The sequence below is a fragment of the Manacus candei genome, unplaced genomic scaffold (assembly GCF_025592945.1).
Source record: "Manacus candei isolate 608988 ecotype Guabito, Panama unplaced genomic scaffold, ASM2559294v1 h1tg000046l, whole genome shotgun sequence".
Classification (NCBI taxonomy): Eukaryota; Metazoa; Chordata; class Aves; order Passeriformes; family Pipridae; genus Manacus; species Manacus candei.
In genome coordinates this window covers 15416596-15435461 of record NW_026138094.1, presented here as the reverse complement: position 1 = coordinate 15435461, position 18866 = coordinate 15416596, and the positions used below count along the sequence as shown (strand labels likewise).

Genomic DNA, 18866 nt, shown 5'->3' with positions numbered 1-18866 from the left:
AGTGAGGAACAAAAAAAAAAAAATCACCTAATCAGCAAATTAGCCTTTGGTTTCATAAAGCACTTCAGTTAATGGGTTAAATATTTTTTGGGGTTGGGGAAACAAATGTGCATAAATAATGTTCTGCACCATCTGCTTGTGATTAATATTAGTGTTCAGAAGTGAAAGAATTTAAACAAGAGCCAAAAGGGGTCATTATGCTCCCATTACCAGGGCTTGCTTAATACAAATGATTTCTATGAAGCATCATTATAGAGGATGAACAAGTTCTCCTCGTGATGGATCTGCCTAAGTAGTTTCACCTCTCTGCAAATAAAAGGGACCTCCAAGCTCTTACTCACCAGTAAACAGAACTGTCAGAGGTTCAGCTTTTTCCACACCAAACATTTCACTCATTTGTGTTATTGAAAAGCAAACACATCCGTGATTGTGTGTGAGGGGATAAAAAAATAAAACCCTGAGATTGTTTAAAAGCTGTCTCTTGACTTTTCCTGTCTTTTAAAAATAGAAAACCTCGACATGCCAAGTTCAAGGAAGACATCAGCATGGTTTTGTAGAGGCCAGGATGATTTTTTTTTAAATAAGCCTTAAGTGGTCCATGAGTGGCCATGTATGTGTTTAGCTATACATACAGGCATAAATATATGTATAGAATAACAGAATCCTGGAATGGTTTGGGTTGGAAGGGACTTTAAAGCTCATTTTGTCCCCCCCCTGCCATGGGTAGGGACACCTTCCACTAGCCCAGGTTCATATATTCACATATACACCCCTGGATTTGTGGTTGTGCTTCATTAATGCTGATTATTTCCCATAAAAAGGTAAAAAAGGGGGAGAGGCAGAATCAAAAATAGTGCTCTGGACATCTCTGGTGAAATCCTCAGCAAACAACAGCTACTGGTGAGAAGACGAGAACACCCACTGTCCACTCAGCACCAATGTCTGTCCCTCCCACCCAGCACTCCACAGCTCCAGTAGATTATGCCAGAACAAAGAGGATTGGCATATCCCATTTTTTTTTTAACATCCTGGGATAAAAAGAGCGATGCACAAACCTCCCTTTTGCCACAAACCAACCAACAGTTCCAGGAGATCTCCAGACCCTCAGCTCTGCTCAACCCACCTCACAGATTACAAACCAGAAAACAGCTCCAAAATTAACACAAATTTAAAAGCTAGTCCTCAGCCATTATAAAATCTAATCAGAAGCCAAGGTGCTCCAACTGTGCAATATATTTAAATATGTATATTTTTATGTACATATATACACACTGCCAGTGCCCAAACAGCCACACACACAAATCCAGATCAGTACAATTAAACACAAGTGGGTAACATTTATTTCATACATTTTCTTTAATAAGAAGGTGTGAACAGAGGAAAACACAGCAGATAAAATGCACACGGTCTATACTTATTCTTGAACTTAACAGATTTCGGTTTGTCTTTATACAAACTTTGACTTTGTACATGATGAGACTTGTTTAATTGCTAATTCTGTTTTAAATCTAAGTTAATTTCTCATTACCCTTCCATTTCTACTTCTCATCCTCTGGGGAAAAGAGCACACTTATCATTGGGACATTCTCACATCTTCCAAAGAAGTGGTGGAGGTGTTAATCTCATGTTTATGTTTGATGTGGGTGTGATGGCTACGACTGCAGTTGTGTTTATTAATATGCACGGCTATCACCTCATTAGTTGCGAGGTTTGTTTTGAAGTGAAGCTGTAATATTTGCTGCAATGTCTGATCTGCAATAAAAGACTCGCTCATTGTTTGTTTGCTTTGCTTTAATTCAGCCCTTCCTTAAAAACCACCGTGGAAATTTGGGATCCTGCCTCAATGTCCTGCTCTGCTCTGCTCGTGAAACCAAAAAATTCAGAGTTCAATATTCCTCCCTTTGCCTCTGGGCATTAAAACCGGGAGGCAGCTGAAGGAGATTATTTGGAGAAAGAAACCCCTTCCTTGCACTGTATTCCCCTGCCCTGATTTTTAAGTGCTCACCCCTTTTCTGTATCCTAAAAATGGGTAAATAATACTAGAAATGAATCCTTGGGGAATGCTGAACCTGGAATGCTCACTATCCCCTCAGTGCTGTTCTCACCTTGGTCAATGCAGCAACAGAGCAAGGCCAGAAAAATCTGAGGTGTGATGAAAAATCAGTTTCTGCGCTTTTCTTTAGACCAGAGCAAGGAGCAAACACAATTCATCAAAACCTCAGTGCTGCTCTTCAATCAAGGCAAGGAAACCCAGGCAGAAGGGGAGATTTTGTTCTACTGGCAAAGCAAAAATCAGAGCCAGGTTCCAAATTTACAGCAGCACAACATGAAAATGTTACAGTTATAATACTCATGCTCCACAACGTCCTCTCCAAATCACAACCAGGAGGGGGGCAGAAAAATTAAAAAAAACTTGAAAAATCCCATATCTTCATTCTTTTTGGGTGTTAAAGTGTGGCAATAACTGTGCAGCCTATTCAGAGTCAGATCCAGCCATGGATCTTCCTGTTATCTTTTGTTTCCTATTTATTCTGGAATTGCTGTGGCAGCTCCAGCATCAGATTGTTCCTCCTCTCACTGTGAGGGGATGGAGCTGATAAATCTCTGCATCTGGCAACATCCAGGGTAGGAGGTGACTGCTGAAACCATCACAGAAATGAAGCCTCCTTGGTGACCTGTGTCTGGGTTGAGTTGGTTGTGAACTCTGGGTTATTTCGGTTTTTTTAATCCTGGGACAACCCAGGGTCAGGTCCACCAGCAACCCCCTGATCTGGGGGACAAAGGGTGAGAGGGAACGGCCTCAAATTGTGCCAGGGGAGGTTCAGGTTGGATATCAGGAAAAAATTCTTTGTGGAAAAGCATCCCCCAGCATTGGAACAGGCTGCCCAGGGCAGGGCTGGAGTCCCCATCCCTGGAGGGGTTTGAAAGCCCTGTGGATGTGGCACTTGGGGACATTGGGACATTGTTAGTGGTGGCCTTGGCCATGCTGGGGAATGGTTGGACTGGATGTCAAATGCCTTTCCAACCTAAATGATTCACAGCTTTATAAAAGCCAGGTCCTCAGTTTTTCTCTACTCACTCTTTCGGCCACAGCTCTCCTTCTCCCACCCAGCACAGCCTGTGCTCCCAAATTCCCAGCAATCCCCTGGGAAGCACAAAGCAGGAACTGCAGCCATGCCCTGACCCTGGGAGGGTGGGCAGGCCCTGGCACAGGTTGCCCAGAGAAGCTGTGGCTGCCCCTGGATCCCTGGAAGTGTCCAAGGCCAGGTTGGAGCCACCTGGGCTAGTGGGAGGTGTCCTTGCCCATGGCAGGGGGTTGGAATGGGATGAACTTCCAGGTCTCTTCCAACCCAAACCATTCCAGGATTCTCTGACTCCCTGCACTGCTCACACCAGGACACCTGACCCAGCCACTGCCCATCACCTTCCCAGCCCCTCCAAAACCCCACAGCAGGGCTGCTCTCACCTCTCTGGTCTGGAATTTAACATTCCCTACGTGTCTCCCCTCACACTCCTCCTTCAATCCCAAGTTACTGCACCCCCCGACTGTGCACCCGGGCTGAGTGAGCAGATGGGTTAAATTAAACAGGATTGGTACAACATTAGCAACCAGAGCAGTTACTTTCAGACACTTTAGAAACATTATAAATGTAATGAGTTTCTCCTTCCTTTTTTTTGGGGGGGTGGTGTTGGAGCAGGGGGAAGTGGCTCCTTTGTTCTGTAAACAGCATCTCCCACTGTTCTGTCAGAATTTTCCAGAACTGACATTGGTTTTGGAAGTTTTAGTATATGCCAATTAACTTATCAAACTAGATACATTTTTACCAAAATGTAACAACATTAAAAGGTAAGAAATAAATGAGAAGTTTAAAAAAAATCCAAATTAACTTCAGGAAAAAGAATAAACAGCAAAACTCAAAAATGTTTTATGTCCAAGCAAAATTAAAATTCCTGTAACTCTTCATGATCATTCTGAGGGACAAGGGGAGTCACAATTTAAGAGATCTTGTGGCAGTCACATGAGATTCCTGAAGTCCATAAGAAAATCTATCTTCTATTTTCAATACTAGTCAAACATCTGATTTTTCCACTGGGTAACTGTTTGCAACCCTAAGTTTCTAAATCTCTATAAAATTCATTTCTCTCTTCAGTCTTATTTCTTTGTAGGACAGGAGGGAGGGCAATAAAAGGACAATAAAAATATTTTACCAGGGAATGTGTGAGGTTAAGGATTAAGATTCATTCTGCATTACAAACCAGATGTTAATATGGTCAAGTGTCTTTGCAGAAAATGTTATTAAAATGAATACTATTATTGTTATAATAATATCATATATTTTCTATATAGTTCTATATATTTTTATATATTTGTAAAAGGTATCTTGCATGGCTATTATACTTTATATAGTAATGTTATAATACTATTTTTCATTGAAAAACAGAAAACATCTGCTACTCACCCCTGTGCAGAATCTTTAGACTCCATAAATAGGTCAGGCCTTTCACAACCTGAAGTTAAAAGGAAAAAAAAAATCAAGTATTAGAGATTCCTGGTGAGAAAAACTGCAACACCTCATCTAATGAGAGACCCAACTTGTAGTGAAGAAAAGAGGCAGGACCAGGAAAAGGGGACACCAAACACCCCCTCCAAAGGATTCCAGGACCAGGTGAACTCCTGCTAAAAACCCACCCCAGGTTCTTTCAGAATACCCAAATTCTTCTTCCCAGGATCCATAAACTGAAGTCAGTTGAGTTTATACTGAATCCCTTCAGGCAATTCCATGTATTTTGAATTCATCTGTCTTTGCTGGGGTGTTCAAAATCATGAGAGACAAAGGGTGTAATGATTTGTCTGCCTGCAACAGAAGCAACTCAGTGAAACTAAAGGCCAGAAAACAATAAAATCTCTAATTCCCTCTTGCACTTCATCCTCTCTTCTTTTCCCTCTATTTGGTGCATCCTGTACCTTTTCCTTTCCTCTCCATGCTTTCAATTACTTGATGCAAATGCAGAATATTTCTTCTTGAACTGTGTATAAATGGTCTCATTCTTCACATTTCTCACCTTGGAACCAAACACAAACCTCCTTCTCTCCCATCACCCCAAAAAACACAACTGGGAGCCCTAAAACATAAGAACTGGGGCAGACCTTGCCCTGCTATTCCACAATTTCCTCCTTCCACCACCAAAACTGGGAAAAACAAACTGAAAAACCTGTTTTTTTCAATAAAACATTCAATAAACACATTTGTGCCACTGCTCTCCTTCCCCCAACCCGCCCCTGCTTTCTCAGTCAACTCCTCTCACAGAGAAAATCTTTTTTATCCCATTTCCATCTCTGAGGTGACTTTTAACTCATTTCCCTGAGACCCTCCTCGTGCACCTCCAGAACCACAAACCACTTTTGACACTGGTAAATTTGTGTGAGGTTTTTTTACATTTTTTTTCACTGTCTGAGTAGACCAAAATGAAATTATTTGTGTTACAGTGATCAAGCAGAAGTGCTAAAAATATGATACAGAGTGAAAGCAGAGAGCACAGTAATTCCCTGCCTTTCTATTGGACTAGAAACTCTTTTCAAATTCATTCTGTAATTAAAAATGACCTCAGTGGGGTCTGAATCTCTTTTGTAAAGCAAATCATGATGGTGGATCCCAAAGAAATTGCTCCAGGTGGCAATTCCTCACTTAAACTCATCCAAACCCAACTATCTCCTGGCCACAGGTGTGATCATGTTCACCTCAAGCCTTTCCAAAAGGTTGGACTTGGTCTTAAAGGTCTTTTCCAACCTTAGTGATTCTAGGATTCCATGACTCTATGACAAGCAAAACGTGGGAATTCTATTTACCCAGCATTTTGACATTATTATTATTAATAACAACAATAACTTAAAAATATTGATGCAAAAACAAATCAAGGAGATGCAACATTTCAGGCTTCCTCCAATGGCCAAAGTCATTTTCAGAATACTCTTTGATTATTATAAATTTATTTAGACTATTGAAAAGCTTTAAAACCATTAGGAAATTATTTATTTTAAAGCAAGTAATCACAGAGAAAAAAAAGGAAACATTCCCTATGGAAAAAAAATTCAACAGCTGTGAGTTATTAAATATCTTTATTCTGGAACATGTGCTGGATAAGACATGGCATTAAACAAACTCTCCCTTCAGAGTCTCTCAGCATCAGAGTATAAAGGAATAAAAGGAGTTTTTCCCTTTATCCTGGGCTGTAAATATCCTCCCAGGAGCCTCCCAAATGGACTCACCTCGTGTAACACACAGTTATTCACTTCCCTTACATTTGCCTATTAGGGAAGGACTCTCAAGTATTAAATATTATTCTAAAATGGTGCTGGGAGAGAGAATCTTTTGATTGAAGCTCTGGCAGGAATTATTGGTATTCAGTAAAGTAGGTTTTACAACAATGACTTGACAAAGCCTTGACACAAAAAGTACTTCTACCTGCTGTCAATCACTCCCTCTCCTGACAGTTCAAGTGCACATCCTTTCAGGGAGAACTTCAATCAACATTAGCACTCAAAATACAGAGCACAATGTCACTGCCTCACAAATGGAAGGGAAAACAAATGTGTGAAGTGGCAAGCGGAGGGAGAAGGGATTTTACATCCCCAGCCCCAAAGCAGGACACAGCCCCAGGACAGGAGCCACCACAACAGCACTTTGGGGTTCCCAAGGTAGGTTTTCCTTTGGAAAACCCGCCAGGCCTTCACACAAATTGAGAACGCGAGGAAGGAGAGAGAGTTCCCCTTCTTGTAGACACATAAAAAAGCAGGATGGATGTTATGAAGTCAGAGATCCCTCCACCCCTCCCAAAGGAAAGGCTGGGAGAGTTGGGATTGTTCAGTCTGGAGAAGAGAAGCTTCAGGGTGACCTAAATGTGGCCTTCCAGGACCCGAAGGGGCTACAAGAAAGATGGAGAGAGATGATTTCCAAGGGCCTGCAGTGACAGGACACAGGGAATGGCTTCCCACTGCCAGAGGGCAGGGAGAGATGGGATATTGGAAAGGAATTCTTGGCTGGGAGGGTGGGGAGGCCCTGGCACAGGTTGCCCAGAGAAGCTGTGGATCCCTGGATCCCTGGAAGTGTCCAAGGCCAGGATGGAGCAACCTGGGCTAGTGGGAGGTGTCGCTGCCTGTGGGAGGGAGTTTGGAACTGGATGACCTCCCTCCCAATATCCCATCTATCCCTGCCCTCTGGCACTGGGAAGCCATTCCCTGTGTCCTGGCCCTCCATCCCTTGTCCCCAGTCCCTCTCCAGCTCTCCTGGAGCTCCTTTAGGCCCTGGAAGGGGCTCTCAGGTCTCCCTGGATCCTTCTCTTCTCCAGGTGAACATTCCCAGCTCTTCCAGCCTGGCTCCAGAGCAGAGGGGCTCCAGCCCTTGGAGCAGCTCTGTGTCCTCCTCTGGACTCTCCCCAGCAGCTCCACATCCATGAGAAAGTCTGGTTGAGAGGGGAGTGCACCAGAAAGCCAGTCCCATCACACCCATTTAGAATCAATCAGGCTGGAAAAGCCCTCTGAGATCATCCAAACCCTGCAATCCTCAGGTGGGAGCGAGAGGAGCTTGGGGGTGCTGCTAAATGTCAACATGGGCCTGCATCATCTTCCTCTGGAAATGGTTCCACTTAAAAACCTTCTACAAACATAACAAGAGGGTTTCCCAATTAACAGATGTGCAGGTCACACATATTATTAAGCAGCTTCAGTAGATTAATGCACTGTACACGTCTCGGGAGGATAAAAGACAAACGACTCTGTACATGGTGCAAGAGAAAACACACTGCAAAGGAAACAGAGACTCTGGAAGGTCCAGGTTTTGTCTACAAAATCCACCCAGCTTTTGTTTGACACTCCCCTCCTCAGCAGTGACCAGAAATCCTCCAGGCTCTGGGTAATCTTCCCAAGCTGTTCAGGGGGGATTATGGCAAAAGGGTGCCCCAACCCACAAAAAAAAGGCTCTGCTGAAACATCAGCCACCAACAGGCAGGTTTGGGAAGGCTTCAAGGAGAAATCCTAGTGAAAACAAAGGCTTTTGCTGCCTCCTTCCAACAATTCCACTGTGCCAACTGAGGGACAAGCAGCACCAGAGCAGAGGAGCTGCCAGTGCTGGTTCGGCCTCAGCGCACACCTTCTGTTCTGGGAAGCAGGAGGAAGGGGTGAGTTCCTCCTCTGAAGCACCTGCTCCTTTGTTCCCCCCTTTCCCTGACCCCCCTGCTCCTCACCAGGCAGGGGAAAGCAGCAAATCAAATAACCAGCAAAAGTTAAATATCAGCTCAGTGCCCGTGTCAGGGAGTCACACTCACTGACTGCCACTTTGGTAACGAGGTGACCCCGCAGGTGAACAGAAAAATAGAGATATGGAGACATAAAAGATGGGGTTGAAGCAGTATCAATATGGAGAAGGGCAAAACTGGAAGAGAAAACCTGTGGAATGCCAAGGATGGGGAGGATGGGGGAGAGGAGAGACAAAAAAAAGGCAAGGAAACGATAACGTGAGTTGGTGTGGGTGTGTTAAACACACAACATGAAGGGAAAGAAGGAAAACAAGGAATAAGCAGCTGAAGGAATGCTTGAAGGCTCATCCCAGTATTATTAAACTTTAAAATTACACATTGGTCCTTGGCACCAGGGATATGAGGACACTGTGAGCAGCTTCTCCCTCATGGGGGAGAAAAGATGAAATGCTTTCCCTCTGAACTGGAGGTGAAAAGCATTCAAATTCCAGAAGAAACTGCCAGGTACATAATGAGCAGATTTGAAGCTACTTAGAGGAACCAGCATCAGAGGAGGATGTTCATCACCCTGGGCAGGCCACACAAATTAAGACAGAAGTAGAGCTGTGAATTACAATGAACAGAGACTAAATAGCTGCCTGTGTTGGATTAAAGGATTTAAATTGTCAGCTTGATGTATAATGAATGTGAAAACCCAGCACTTAATTAAATGGCACATGATAGAATAACTTTGTTATGCTTTAAACTGCTTAAGTTATCAAAGTATTCCTTATATTTAGCAATTGTTTAGCAGTATCTCTCTCCCCTGAGAGCTCCACTGAGACATTGGTCATTCACTCCGTGTTCAGCTCTGCAAAATGATGGATTTTTTTAATTCTTTCATTTTTTTTTGTTGTTCTGTAATTTGAGTTTTTGGTCATGGCTGGTGAATTTTTAGCTGCTGAGCCACAATGATGGGCTGACCAGGTGTTTGCTTTAAGGATCCCACTGCCAACACCTTGAGACCAAACTGAGTAGATATTGGGGACTGGGACTTCTTGGATCCCAAACTTAGGTTTGGGATCATCAGCCCTAAGATGACCCCTATTAGCTCTTCATCCCAGCACAGGGGTGGGAGAGCAGCCTGTCCCTAAACTAAAACCTCACCCTCCTCATCTGCCACAGGAGAACACAGAAAACACCTTCTGCCACTGCATTTTGGTAACAAGAACCAACTTAACTCTCCAGCCTGGGAAGGCAAACTAACTGACTCACTTTGGACAGATTAAGGACAGTCAGAATGGAAATGACACTCTCAGCAGACAAAGGATCCCCATCAGGGCTCCTGGGCCAATGTTGGAGGCACCACATAGAACAGAAGGGCTTAAAAGGTAAATTAAGGTGATTAAGAGGACTGTCCTTTTTATCTGACCCTGCTCCATCCTGGGAGGGTTGATAGGAAGAAATGTCAGTACAGACTTCCAGCAAATCCAATTTTTTTATCCCACTTCAATAAATTGAAGAAGAATCATATCTTTTATGATTCTTATAAAAGAATCATAAAAGATATGATTCTTTTATATAGAATATCATGGAATCTTGGAATGGTTTGGATGGGAGGGGACCTTTAAGATCATCTCATCCCACCCCCTGCCCTGGGCAGGGACACCTCCCACTAGCTCAGGTTGCTCCAAGCCCTGTCCAACCTGGCCTTGGACACTTCCAGGGATCCAGGGGCAGCCACAGCTTCTCTGGGCAACCTGTGCCAGGGCCTCCCCACCCTCCCAGGGAAGGATTTTTTCCCAATATCCCATCTAACCCTGTCCTCTGGCAGTGGGAAGCCATTCCCTGTGTCCTGTCCCTCCATCCCTTGTCCCCAGTCCCTCTCCAGCTCTCCTGGAGCCCCTTTAGGCCCTGGAAGGGGCTCTCAGCTCTCCCTGGAGCCTTCTCTTCTCCAAGTGAACCCCCCCAGCTCTCTCAGCCTTTCCTCACAGCAGAAGTGTTCCATCCCTCTAATTATCTCATGAACCTCCAGCAAGCCATGTGTTGGTCATTCAAAAGGAAGTTTTCCTTAATCCCAAAGTCCCCTTGCACAGGAGAGAGGAAGGACCTTCCCTTTGACACGAGGACACGGATCCTGGAGAGACCTCAGTGTCCCAAGGAGGGCAGGTGAGCACTCAGATCAGGGATAAGTGAAATGCACAACCAAGAACTGAGAGGTAAAAAGAAATAAAAGTACTTACAGCCACTGCTATTCTCCCCAGGACGTGCTCTGGAATTTTTCTATAAACATCCAAAGAACCCCCTGCAGGGACAAACAACACGTGCTCAGGTAATGCAGAATGAAACACTGCCCTAGATTTGAAGCCCCAAGGGGTTTTCTAGGCCTTGGTTATTAATAAAAAACACCATCAATGATAGAACAATAACTGTGTCAGAAAGAAGTGACCTCAAAAATCTCCCAAACTCTGAATAAACACAAGAAACAGCACTGGGGGCTCTTCCCCCTCCCCTGGTGATTTTTGCTTGCAGCTTTAATACTCAAAACACAAGTTAAAAAAGATTAGAAAATCTCCCATCACAGGTCAGAATATCAAAACTGGACAACTCCAAACCACCAGGCTGGGAGAAACTCCTTGGGAAGAACAAAATCAGCCCCAAAAGCAAGAGTCGACCTCAAATTCCAGAGTATCCCAAGCCTTGTGTCCCTAGAACCTGCTGCTAATGACACCCAGTATGATCATTATATACATAATTAAAGCTGTTTTCTCTGGATATCAAACCAGTGAGGGTTTGGTTGTTGTCTGAAAATGAAAGAACCTTCAGGGCAAGCAAGTTAAACTCCAGTAAATTCCAATATGGGACACAATCTGATATCTGGGATAACTTGTCCTTCCAGCATCACACATTCATGGAGAAAATGAAAGGGAAAAGAAAAGGCAAGGTCCATTTATTTGGATTTTGTTCTTCCTTTCAGTGATTGCTGGGGCTTTCTGCCAGAAGGAGAGCACAACATGAGGCAGAGCAGGTCATGTCCAGGATAATTCCAAGGAATTTATGCACCACCATAAGGGATGCAGACCCTAAAAGCTGAAATATTTTCAAGCAAGAATTCAGACCTGCAAGCAGTTCTGTCCATAATGTTTAAACAGATATCTGAATTAAAGGATCCTTGTGGGTCCCTTCCAACTCAGAATATTCTGTGAAGTGAAAGAAAGGACAAACTCCAGGCAGATGCTCATTTTGGCACGAGCAGATGCTTCCTGACTGTGTGTAACTACTGCTTTACACAGCCTTGTAAGTCTGAGTGTAACTGCAGGGAAGATCAGAGAAAGGGCAAATAGTCACCCAGCAGCAGAACAAGCAAAGAATTTAACTTGGGGGCTTGGATTTTTTTGAATAAAATACTTTTTTCAAAGACAGAAAGTCTGAGAGAACAGTCCTGGCTTGGAAACAGGGTGCAGCAATCACTGGGCTGGAGGCAGCGAGGGTGAAAAGGGAGAAATAACAGTGATGACAGGCCATTTGAACAGGGAGAAAACAAAATGCACCATGAAACCCTAAGAGGTTTTATCCAGAAAGAAAGAAGCTGTTTGGTGACGTTTCATTTGGCTTTGGGAATTTTTCCTGGGGAGGGAAAGGCTTTGTGGCAGGAAATCACGTGGGAGATCTTTACTCCTCTACACCCAGCTTAAGTGAGGAGCCTCTGTGAAAAACCTGGATAGGGCATAAAATGCTGGCTCCTAAGAAAACCCTGGAGAGAGGAACAGACTTTTGCTTGTGATGGGAAGAGTTTTAAGCTGTGAAGAGGCTTCTCGAGCACGAGACACGCAGGGACAGCATCTGCCACGAGCTGCTCTCAGAACCCATTCACACAGGCCAGCAAGGATTATAAAGTGCTGTTATCAGGGGATTTTCCCTGCCCTTTTCTCCAAGAATTCCCAAGATTTCCAAGCCAAGTGCTGCTACACCTCTGCAACAACAGCCTGTGGGGATGTGGGGTTGCCCATGGTCTGAGGATTCAGGTGGGGAGGAATCAGGAGAAGACTCAGAAAGAAAGTCAGCACAGAGCTGGCAAACAGCTGTGTTGGAAAATAACTCCTTGTCTTGCAATTAAGAGACTATTTCCACTGCAAACACACAGGACATTGGGTTAATAGATTTCTTTAAAAGAAAATCTGTTTTGGCTATCAAAACCCTGGGAGTGAGGAACAGCTGTTTTGCCAGCGAGGACAGATTGGAAGGAAGGCTCCAATATCAACCCACAAATTAAGGCAGCATTTATTTCTCTTCTATTTACATTTTCAATAAAAGTGAGGGAAGTTACACACGGGGAAAATGCAGCATTTCATGGAGAATTCAGCACGATCCCAATCCCTGTTCTGGTTTTTTAACTCCCTGCAAAGTTATTAATACTTCACATTTTCAAGTCATACCACTCCATTCGACAAAAGCACATCTTTATATAATTTTCCCATTTAAATTCTTAGCAATCAGAAGCAAACTGAATACACAACTCACCATCCATGAACTCTGTACACAATGAAATCCTGTTTTCTACAAAAAAAGCACCATAAAATCCTATGATATACGATGAGTCACACTGGGAAAAGAAAGAAAAAAGAGAGAGAAGTTCTCTTTGAAAATTTGCTGCAAGAAAATTAAAGAAGGAACAATGAAAATTATAAAAACTTATACATACCTTATAAAGAATTTCTAACTCTGACATGATCTGCTTCTGGAGTTCCAGTGTTATATCTAAGGGGATGACCTAAAACACAAGAACACATAGATATGAGCAGAGCTGACACAAAAAGTACAAGAATGATTCAAAATAATCAACTGAAGATCCACATATTAATTCTCCTGATGTGAGAAAAGGAAAGAGGGGAATAGGGGAAACAATATTTTAATGAGCAAGGAGCAAAGGAAGGAAATGAAAGGATGGGGCTGATAATCCTGGAATGGTTTGGATGGGAAAAGACCTTAAAGCTCATCCCATCCCACCCCCTGCCATGGGCAGGGACACCTTCCCATAGCCCAGGTTGCTCCAACCTGGCCTTGGACACTTCCAGGGATCCAGGGGCAGCCAGAGCTTCTCTGGGAGTTCCATCACAGCCCCTCCCCACCCTCCCAGCCAGGAATTCCTTCCCAATATCCCATCTATCCCTGCCCTCTGGCAGTGGGAAGCCATTCCCTGTGTCCTGGCCCTCCATCCCTTGTCCCCAGTCCCTCTCCAGCTCTCCTGGAGCCCCTTTAGGCCCTGCAAGGGGCTTTCAGGTCTCCCTGGATCCTTCTCTTCTCCAGGTGAACATTCCCAGCTCTCCCAGCCTGGCTCCAGAGAGGCTCCAGCCCTTGGAAAACAACCTGACCTGGAGCAGCCAGAGCTCAAACCAGCTGTTCACTGTCAAGTTTATCTCCTGTTTCCTTCATCCCTGCCCTCCTCTCTCATCCATTTAACTGCTAACCAGGGCTAAAACACCAAGCACTGGAGTCCAAGTGGGCTGAGCTGCCTGGAGTTACAAGTTTTCAGGATTTTCAGGACAGACCCTCTCAACAAGGCACTGAAAGTCCAATTTAACAAACAATTCATTGCACACTCAGTTATTAAGCCCCACTTTACAAACCAAACTGGGCTCCCAGTGAATTAAACCAGGCTCAGGCTGCACCCACCCAATATTCCACAGTTTAATATTTTAAGCTAAAGGGAAGCACAATTCAGTCAATTGGCAGAAATTAGCAGCACAGACATCACAGGCTGAATATTCTGCTGACAACACAGAACTTGGGGAGCCCATTTCCAAGCACATTTTGCAGCACCAAAATATGCCTGAAAGAAAAACCAATAACCTGCTTCTATGCAGAGTTTGCTTTGGGGTTATTTCTAAAAGCTGTCACTAAACTAAATTGTAAGTGTAATACAGGGCTGCCAAGAAACCTTTAACACACTTGTCCAGATCAATAATCATTTGCCAACAATATTCACTTACATTTTTTCCAGCGTGGAAAACTTGAAAATATTTTGCTGGGATCCCATTAGTTTTGTTCATGGAATATCACCAGAATTTCACCTTGTCAACAGTATAAAATTCAAGTTCTATCTCACTAAATTCTACTCCCAGTGAGAAATTTCTCTGACTTGTTCATAGCAAAGGCTTCCCTGACCCCAGCAGTGACTGCTTGGCATGATCAGCACCAAATATATCCCTGACATCCCATCAGCCAGGCCCTGGCACGAGGAAAGCTCCTGGGCTGATTTGCATTAACTCTAATTACAAAATTACAATTATCCTCACTATTCTAATAGTGAGGATAACCTGGAAAAGCAGGATAACCTGGAAAAGCAGAGCTTCCCGACTTCCAGGTGGTCAGGACACCCTAGGTAGGGCACATCCAGAGGAATGGCAAGGATGTGTCATCCCAAAATAAATTAGGAGGGGTCAGAGTCTCCCTTTATGTTGCACAGAAGTGTTTTCTTTCACCTGGGGTGACACCACCTGATGTCAAGGCTGGAGGAACATTATGTTATTTACAGCAGAGAGAGAGGAAAAATTATCTATATAGCACCTTAATCTGCATTTATCATCTCCCTGTGTGTCAAATTTCCAAGCCTATTTTGTATGGGTGAAGCAACTTTTAAGGATACCTGAGCATGGGCTGGAACAGTGTTAAAGCATAAAAAACAACCCAAAAACATCCTGAAAGCCAAGGAAGAAGCTGTGAAGAAGGATTTGGCTGCAAGTTCATAGAGTCCCAGAAACCCTCCTCAAGCTCCATCTCCCTCCTCAAGCTCCATCTCCCTCCTCAAGCTCCATCTCCCTCCTCAAGCTCCATCTCCCTCACCAAGCTCCATCTCCCTCACCAACCTCCATCTCCCTCCTCAACCTCCATCTCCCTCCTCAACCTCCATCTCCCTCCTCAACCTCCATCTCCCTCCTCAATCTCCATCTCCCCCCTCAACCTCCATCTCCCTCATCAACCTCCATCTCCCTCATGAACCTCCATCTCCCCCCTCAACCTCCATCTCCCTCATCAACCTCCATCTCCCTCCTCAACCTCCATCTCCCCCATCAACCTCCATCTCCCCCATCAACCTCCATCTCCCCCATCAACCTCCATCTCCCTCCTCAACCTCCATCTCCCTCCTCAACCTCCATCTCCCTCACCAAGCTCCATCTCCCTCAACCTCCATCTCCCTCCTCAACCTCCATCTCCCTTCTCAACCTCCATCTCCCCCCTCAGCCTCCATCTCCCCCCTCAACCTCCATCTCCCTCCTCAACCTCCATCTCCCCCCTCAACCTCCATCTCCCTCCTCAACCTCCATCTCCCTCCTCAACCTCCATCTCCCTCACCAAGCTCCATCTCCCTCACCAAGCTCCATCTCCCTCAACCTCCATCTTCCTCCTCAACCTCCATCTTCCTCCTCAACCTCCATCTCCCTCCTCAACCTCCATCTCCCTTCTCAACCTCCATCTCCCTTCTCAACCTCCATCTCCCTTCTCAACCTCCATCTCCCTTCTCAACCTCCATCTCCCTCCTCAACCTCCATCTCCCTCTTCAACTTCCATCTCCCCCATCAACCTCCACCTTCCCCATCAGCTTTTTGCCCAAATACCATAGTTTTGAAGTCCCTTTGCACGCTCAGAGTGCAGGTGACCCCCACCCCCCCAGTGAGAAGGGTTAATCTCCCAGAGGGACACCTGAGCACGTTCCCTCTGCTCCCCACTGCACCTCCAGGACAAATCAGGACGAGCTGTCGAGTTAAACACAAGCAGCCAAGTGACTGAATTATAATTTACCCAGTGCTCAATTTAAATTAGCGTGAGGCTATTAAAATATACAGTATAAATACAGCAATTCATCACGAGCTGTCAGGGATGACTTCAGCTATTTGCTGGAGTGGCACACGTTGCACTGAAGGGAACCAGAGCCAAATCACAGGTCAAAATAAGCTGCTATTCTGCTTTAATTCCCTCCTTTAATCTGTGGTGACATAATTGTCTTTTACAGTGTGTACAACTGCGAGGAAATTCGGGAGTATTACAGGCAGTGCACAAATGATTAATCAAATGGTCCATTTAAATGCCAGCTTAAGAGCAGGGGGAGCTCAAAGCAGTGGGGGGATGGAAAGCACCCTCATATTTTTCACCTGGATTTTGCCCTTTAATTGGGAGAAAGTTACCTTTGAAAAAGCCATTAAATCCTCCACGTAAAATATGTAGTTTGGCCCGTAACAGAGGTGTTATGTGATGGATTCTGTTTGTTTTATTTGTGAGATTATCCACCTGCTGAAAGCATTTTAATCAACAGGTTTTTGGAATATTAGCTTCTCCTATCAAACCCTTATATTATCATTTTAACAAGTCCCAACAATGCAGAATTCTGCTTTAACAGACCCATCCAATGATGTTCCTATCCTGGGAATCCTCTGTCAAAACACTGGATCCACTGTGATGATCATTCCAAGATGTTGGAATTATCATCCTCTTTTACTACTGCTTAAGCCAAGACATAAGTAATTTAAGTAATTACTTTATATAATGATATATAATTATAAATATTATATCTATAATATATATTATAGATATATGATTATATGTAATTATAATTATATACAATATAAACTGTATATAATGTAAATTATATGAAAATATATATTATATAGAAATGTATATAATATACAAATAAATAAACAAACAAACAAACAAACAAACAAATAAATAAATAAGAAGCATTTGGGTAATTTTTTCAATAGCAACCTGACACAATCACCATCAGAGCAGGTTTCCCTCCAGCTCATGAGCACCTTATTTTAAACTATATATATTTATAACACATGTATATATGTAAGTTATATATTATTTGTTATATTTATAACATATATATTATGTAAATGTGTAATATATCTATTTATACCACACATATTGATTTAATATCTCTTTGAAATTACCCCAAATAAAACATAACTGACAGTGACAGGCCCAGCACGAGCAGAACCTACAAGAAAACCCAGTTTCCCAAATCTCCAGGATGCTCATTATCCACCAGGAATAACCAAACCCATGGACTCGAAGGGAAAAAGGAGGTGAAATTGCTGAAAAAAGGGTTTTTTTTTGCCACAGGGAGGTGATTTCAATTAACCTTGCAAAGGGTGAACTCGCTGATCCTCCTGCCTGAGTGAATTCCCTGGATTTCCTGGTGCTCCACCTCCTCTCCAGGCAGGTTCCCAGGGCATCCCCAAGCGTGGAAAAGCTCATTTGAGGAAGCAGTGGAGAAGGGACCAGGGAAAAGCAGCTTCCTCACACAAGCCCAGGTCCAGGAAGAGCTTTTCCCTGGGGGAAAAAACTCTGGATTTTTGGGAATCTGTGCTCATTTGGAATGACTAAAATGGAGGGTTTCCTGCACAAACAACATGGATTTTAATGCAATTAAGCAAACAGAGATCCAACCATCAGAAGGAAGGGAAGGAAATCAAGGTCAGGAAAGATTGGAAAGAAAATTACTGGAATCTCTTACCTTTACTGCCAGTATTTTTCCACTACGGACATGGTATGCCCTGTGTGAGGGGGAAAAAATGAAATTAATTTTAAATAATTCAACAAATTAAATAAAATTAAATATTTTTAGGTCACATACAATTCCCTCTATGCATTTGTGCAACTTGATTTCCCAGAAAAATGACTTGGAGCTCAGATGTTTTCTGTGAAGCCAATTTTAGACAGCATTTCTCAAGGAAAACTGGTGAAAACAAGCGACCAAAAGGATGTATTTACGATTAAATATTTATCAGGGTTTGTATCTGCCTGTTTGATGTAAAATAAACACAGTGAAGATTTTGATACAGAAGAATATCAAACTTTAAATGGGAATTTAACAGAATCACAGGATCATTCAGGTCAGAAAAGACCTCCAAGATCATCAAGTTCAACCTTAAATCTTTGAGTCCAGCCTTGAATTTACCCCCTTTCCCATTTCCTTTCAATGAAATCAATTAGGAAACAACCACTATTCAGAATTTTCATGGAAAATAAGGTTTAGCTCCCAAATCTGCCAGTCCTGTGGGTGTTTTCAGTGGGAAGACAGTGAGACACTCAGATATAAATATTAAAATGATTTAAAAGAGGTTATGATCAATTCTTTATTATAACCTAAAGATCCCCAGAAAATATCAGCAAAATTAAATTCCTGTGTTGCTATTTAAGATCAGTGTTGGCATATAAAGTTAAAAAGAATTATTGTTCATGTTCACATGTACCCAAAATAATTTTCCAGAGTATTTCAACAGCAGTTTTTCTTCATTTCCTGTGGACAAACATTTATAATTGGCTATTTAACAATGACCTGCCTACTCCTACTCATGAACATGTAAGAAAATAAAGGTAGGTGAAAAAAAACACAAAACCTATTCAAAATCCAATGTAATTTTGCATAAAAACAAAACCATTAAAGGTTTTCCTCTTCACTAGTTTTACTGTCTCACACTGATTTATGGCACCACACTCAATAATGTCATATATGTGGCACTAACTTTAAAGAATTATAATATTTTACCACTCTCTACCTCTAGCAATTATTACTGAAGAAGAAAAGCTTTAATGGTTGGGTTTTTTCATGCAAAAAATCACACCCAGAC

General features: G+C 43.2%; 1 protein-coding gene across 3 annotated transcripts in view; it reads right to left on the bottom strand.

Annotated features, from left to right (window-relative positions):
* MAP2K5 (mitogen-activated protein kinase kinase 5) overlaps nucleotides 1–18866 on the bottom strand; it is a 127388-nt gene that overhangs the window by 67790 nt on the left and 40732 nt on the right. For all 3 annotated transcript variants that reach the window (XM_051796902.1, XM_051796901.1, XM_051796903.1), the window contains 5 exons: nucleotides 17750–17789; nucleotides 12935–13003; nucleotides 12754–12835; nucleotides 10476–10537; nucleotides 4461–4509 (listed from right to left, as the gene is read on the bottom strand). In XM_051796902.1, the coding sequence (XP_051652862.1) occupies nucleotides 4461–4509; nucleotides 10476–10537; nucleotides 12754–12835; nucleotides 12935–13003; nucleotides 17750–17789 (302 nt within the window). The remainder of the gene's footprint in view (nucleotides 1–4460; nucleotides 4510–10475; nucleotides 10538–12753; nucleotides 12836–12934; nucleotides 13004–17749; nucleotides 17790–18866) is intronic.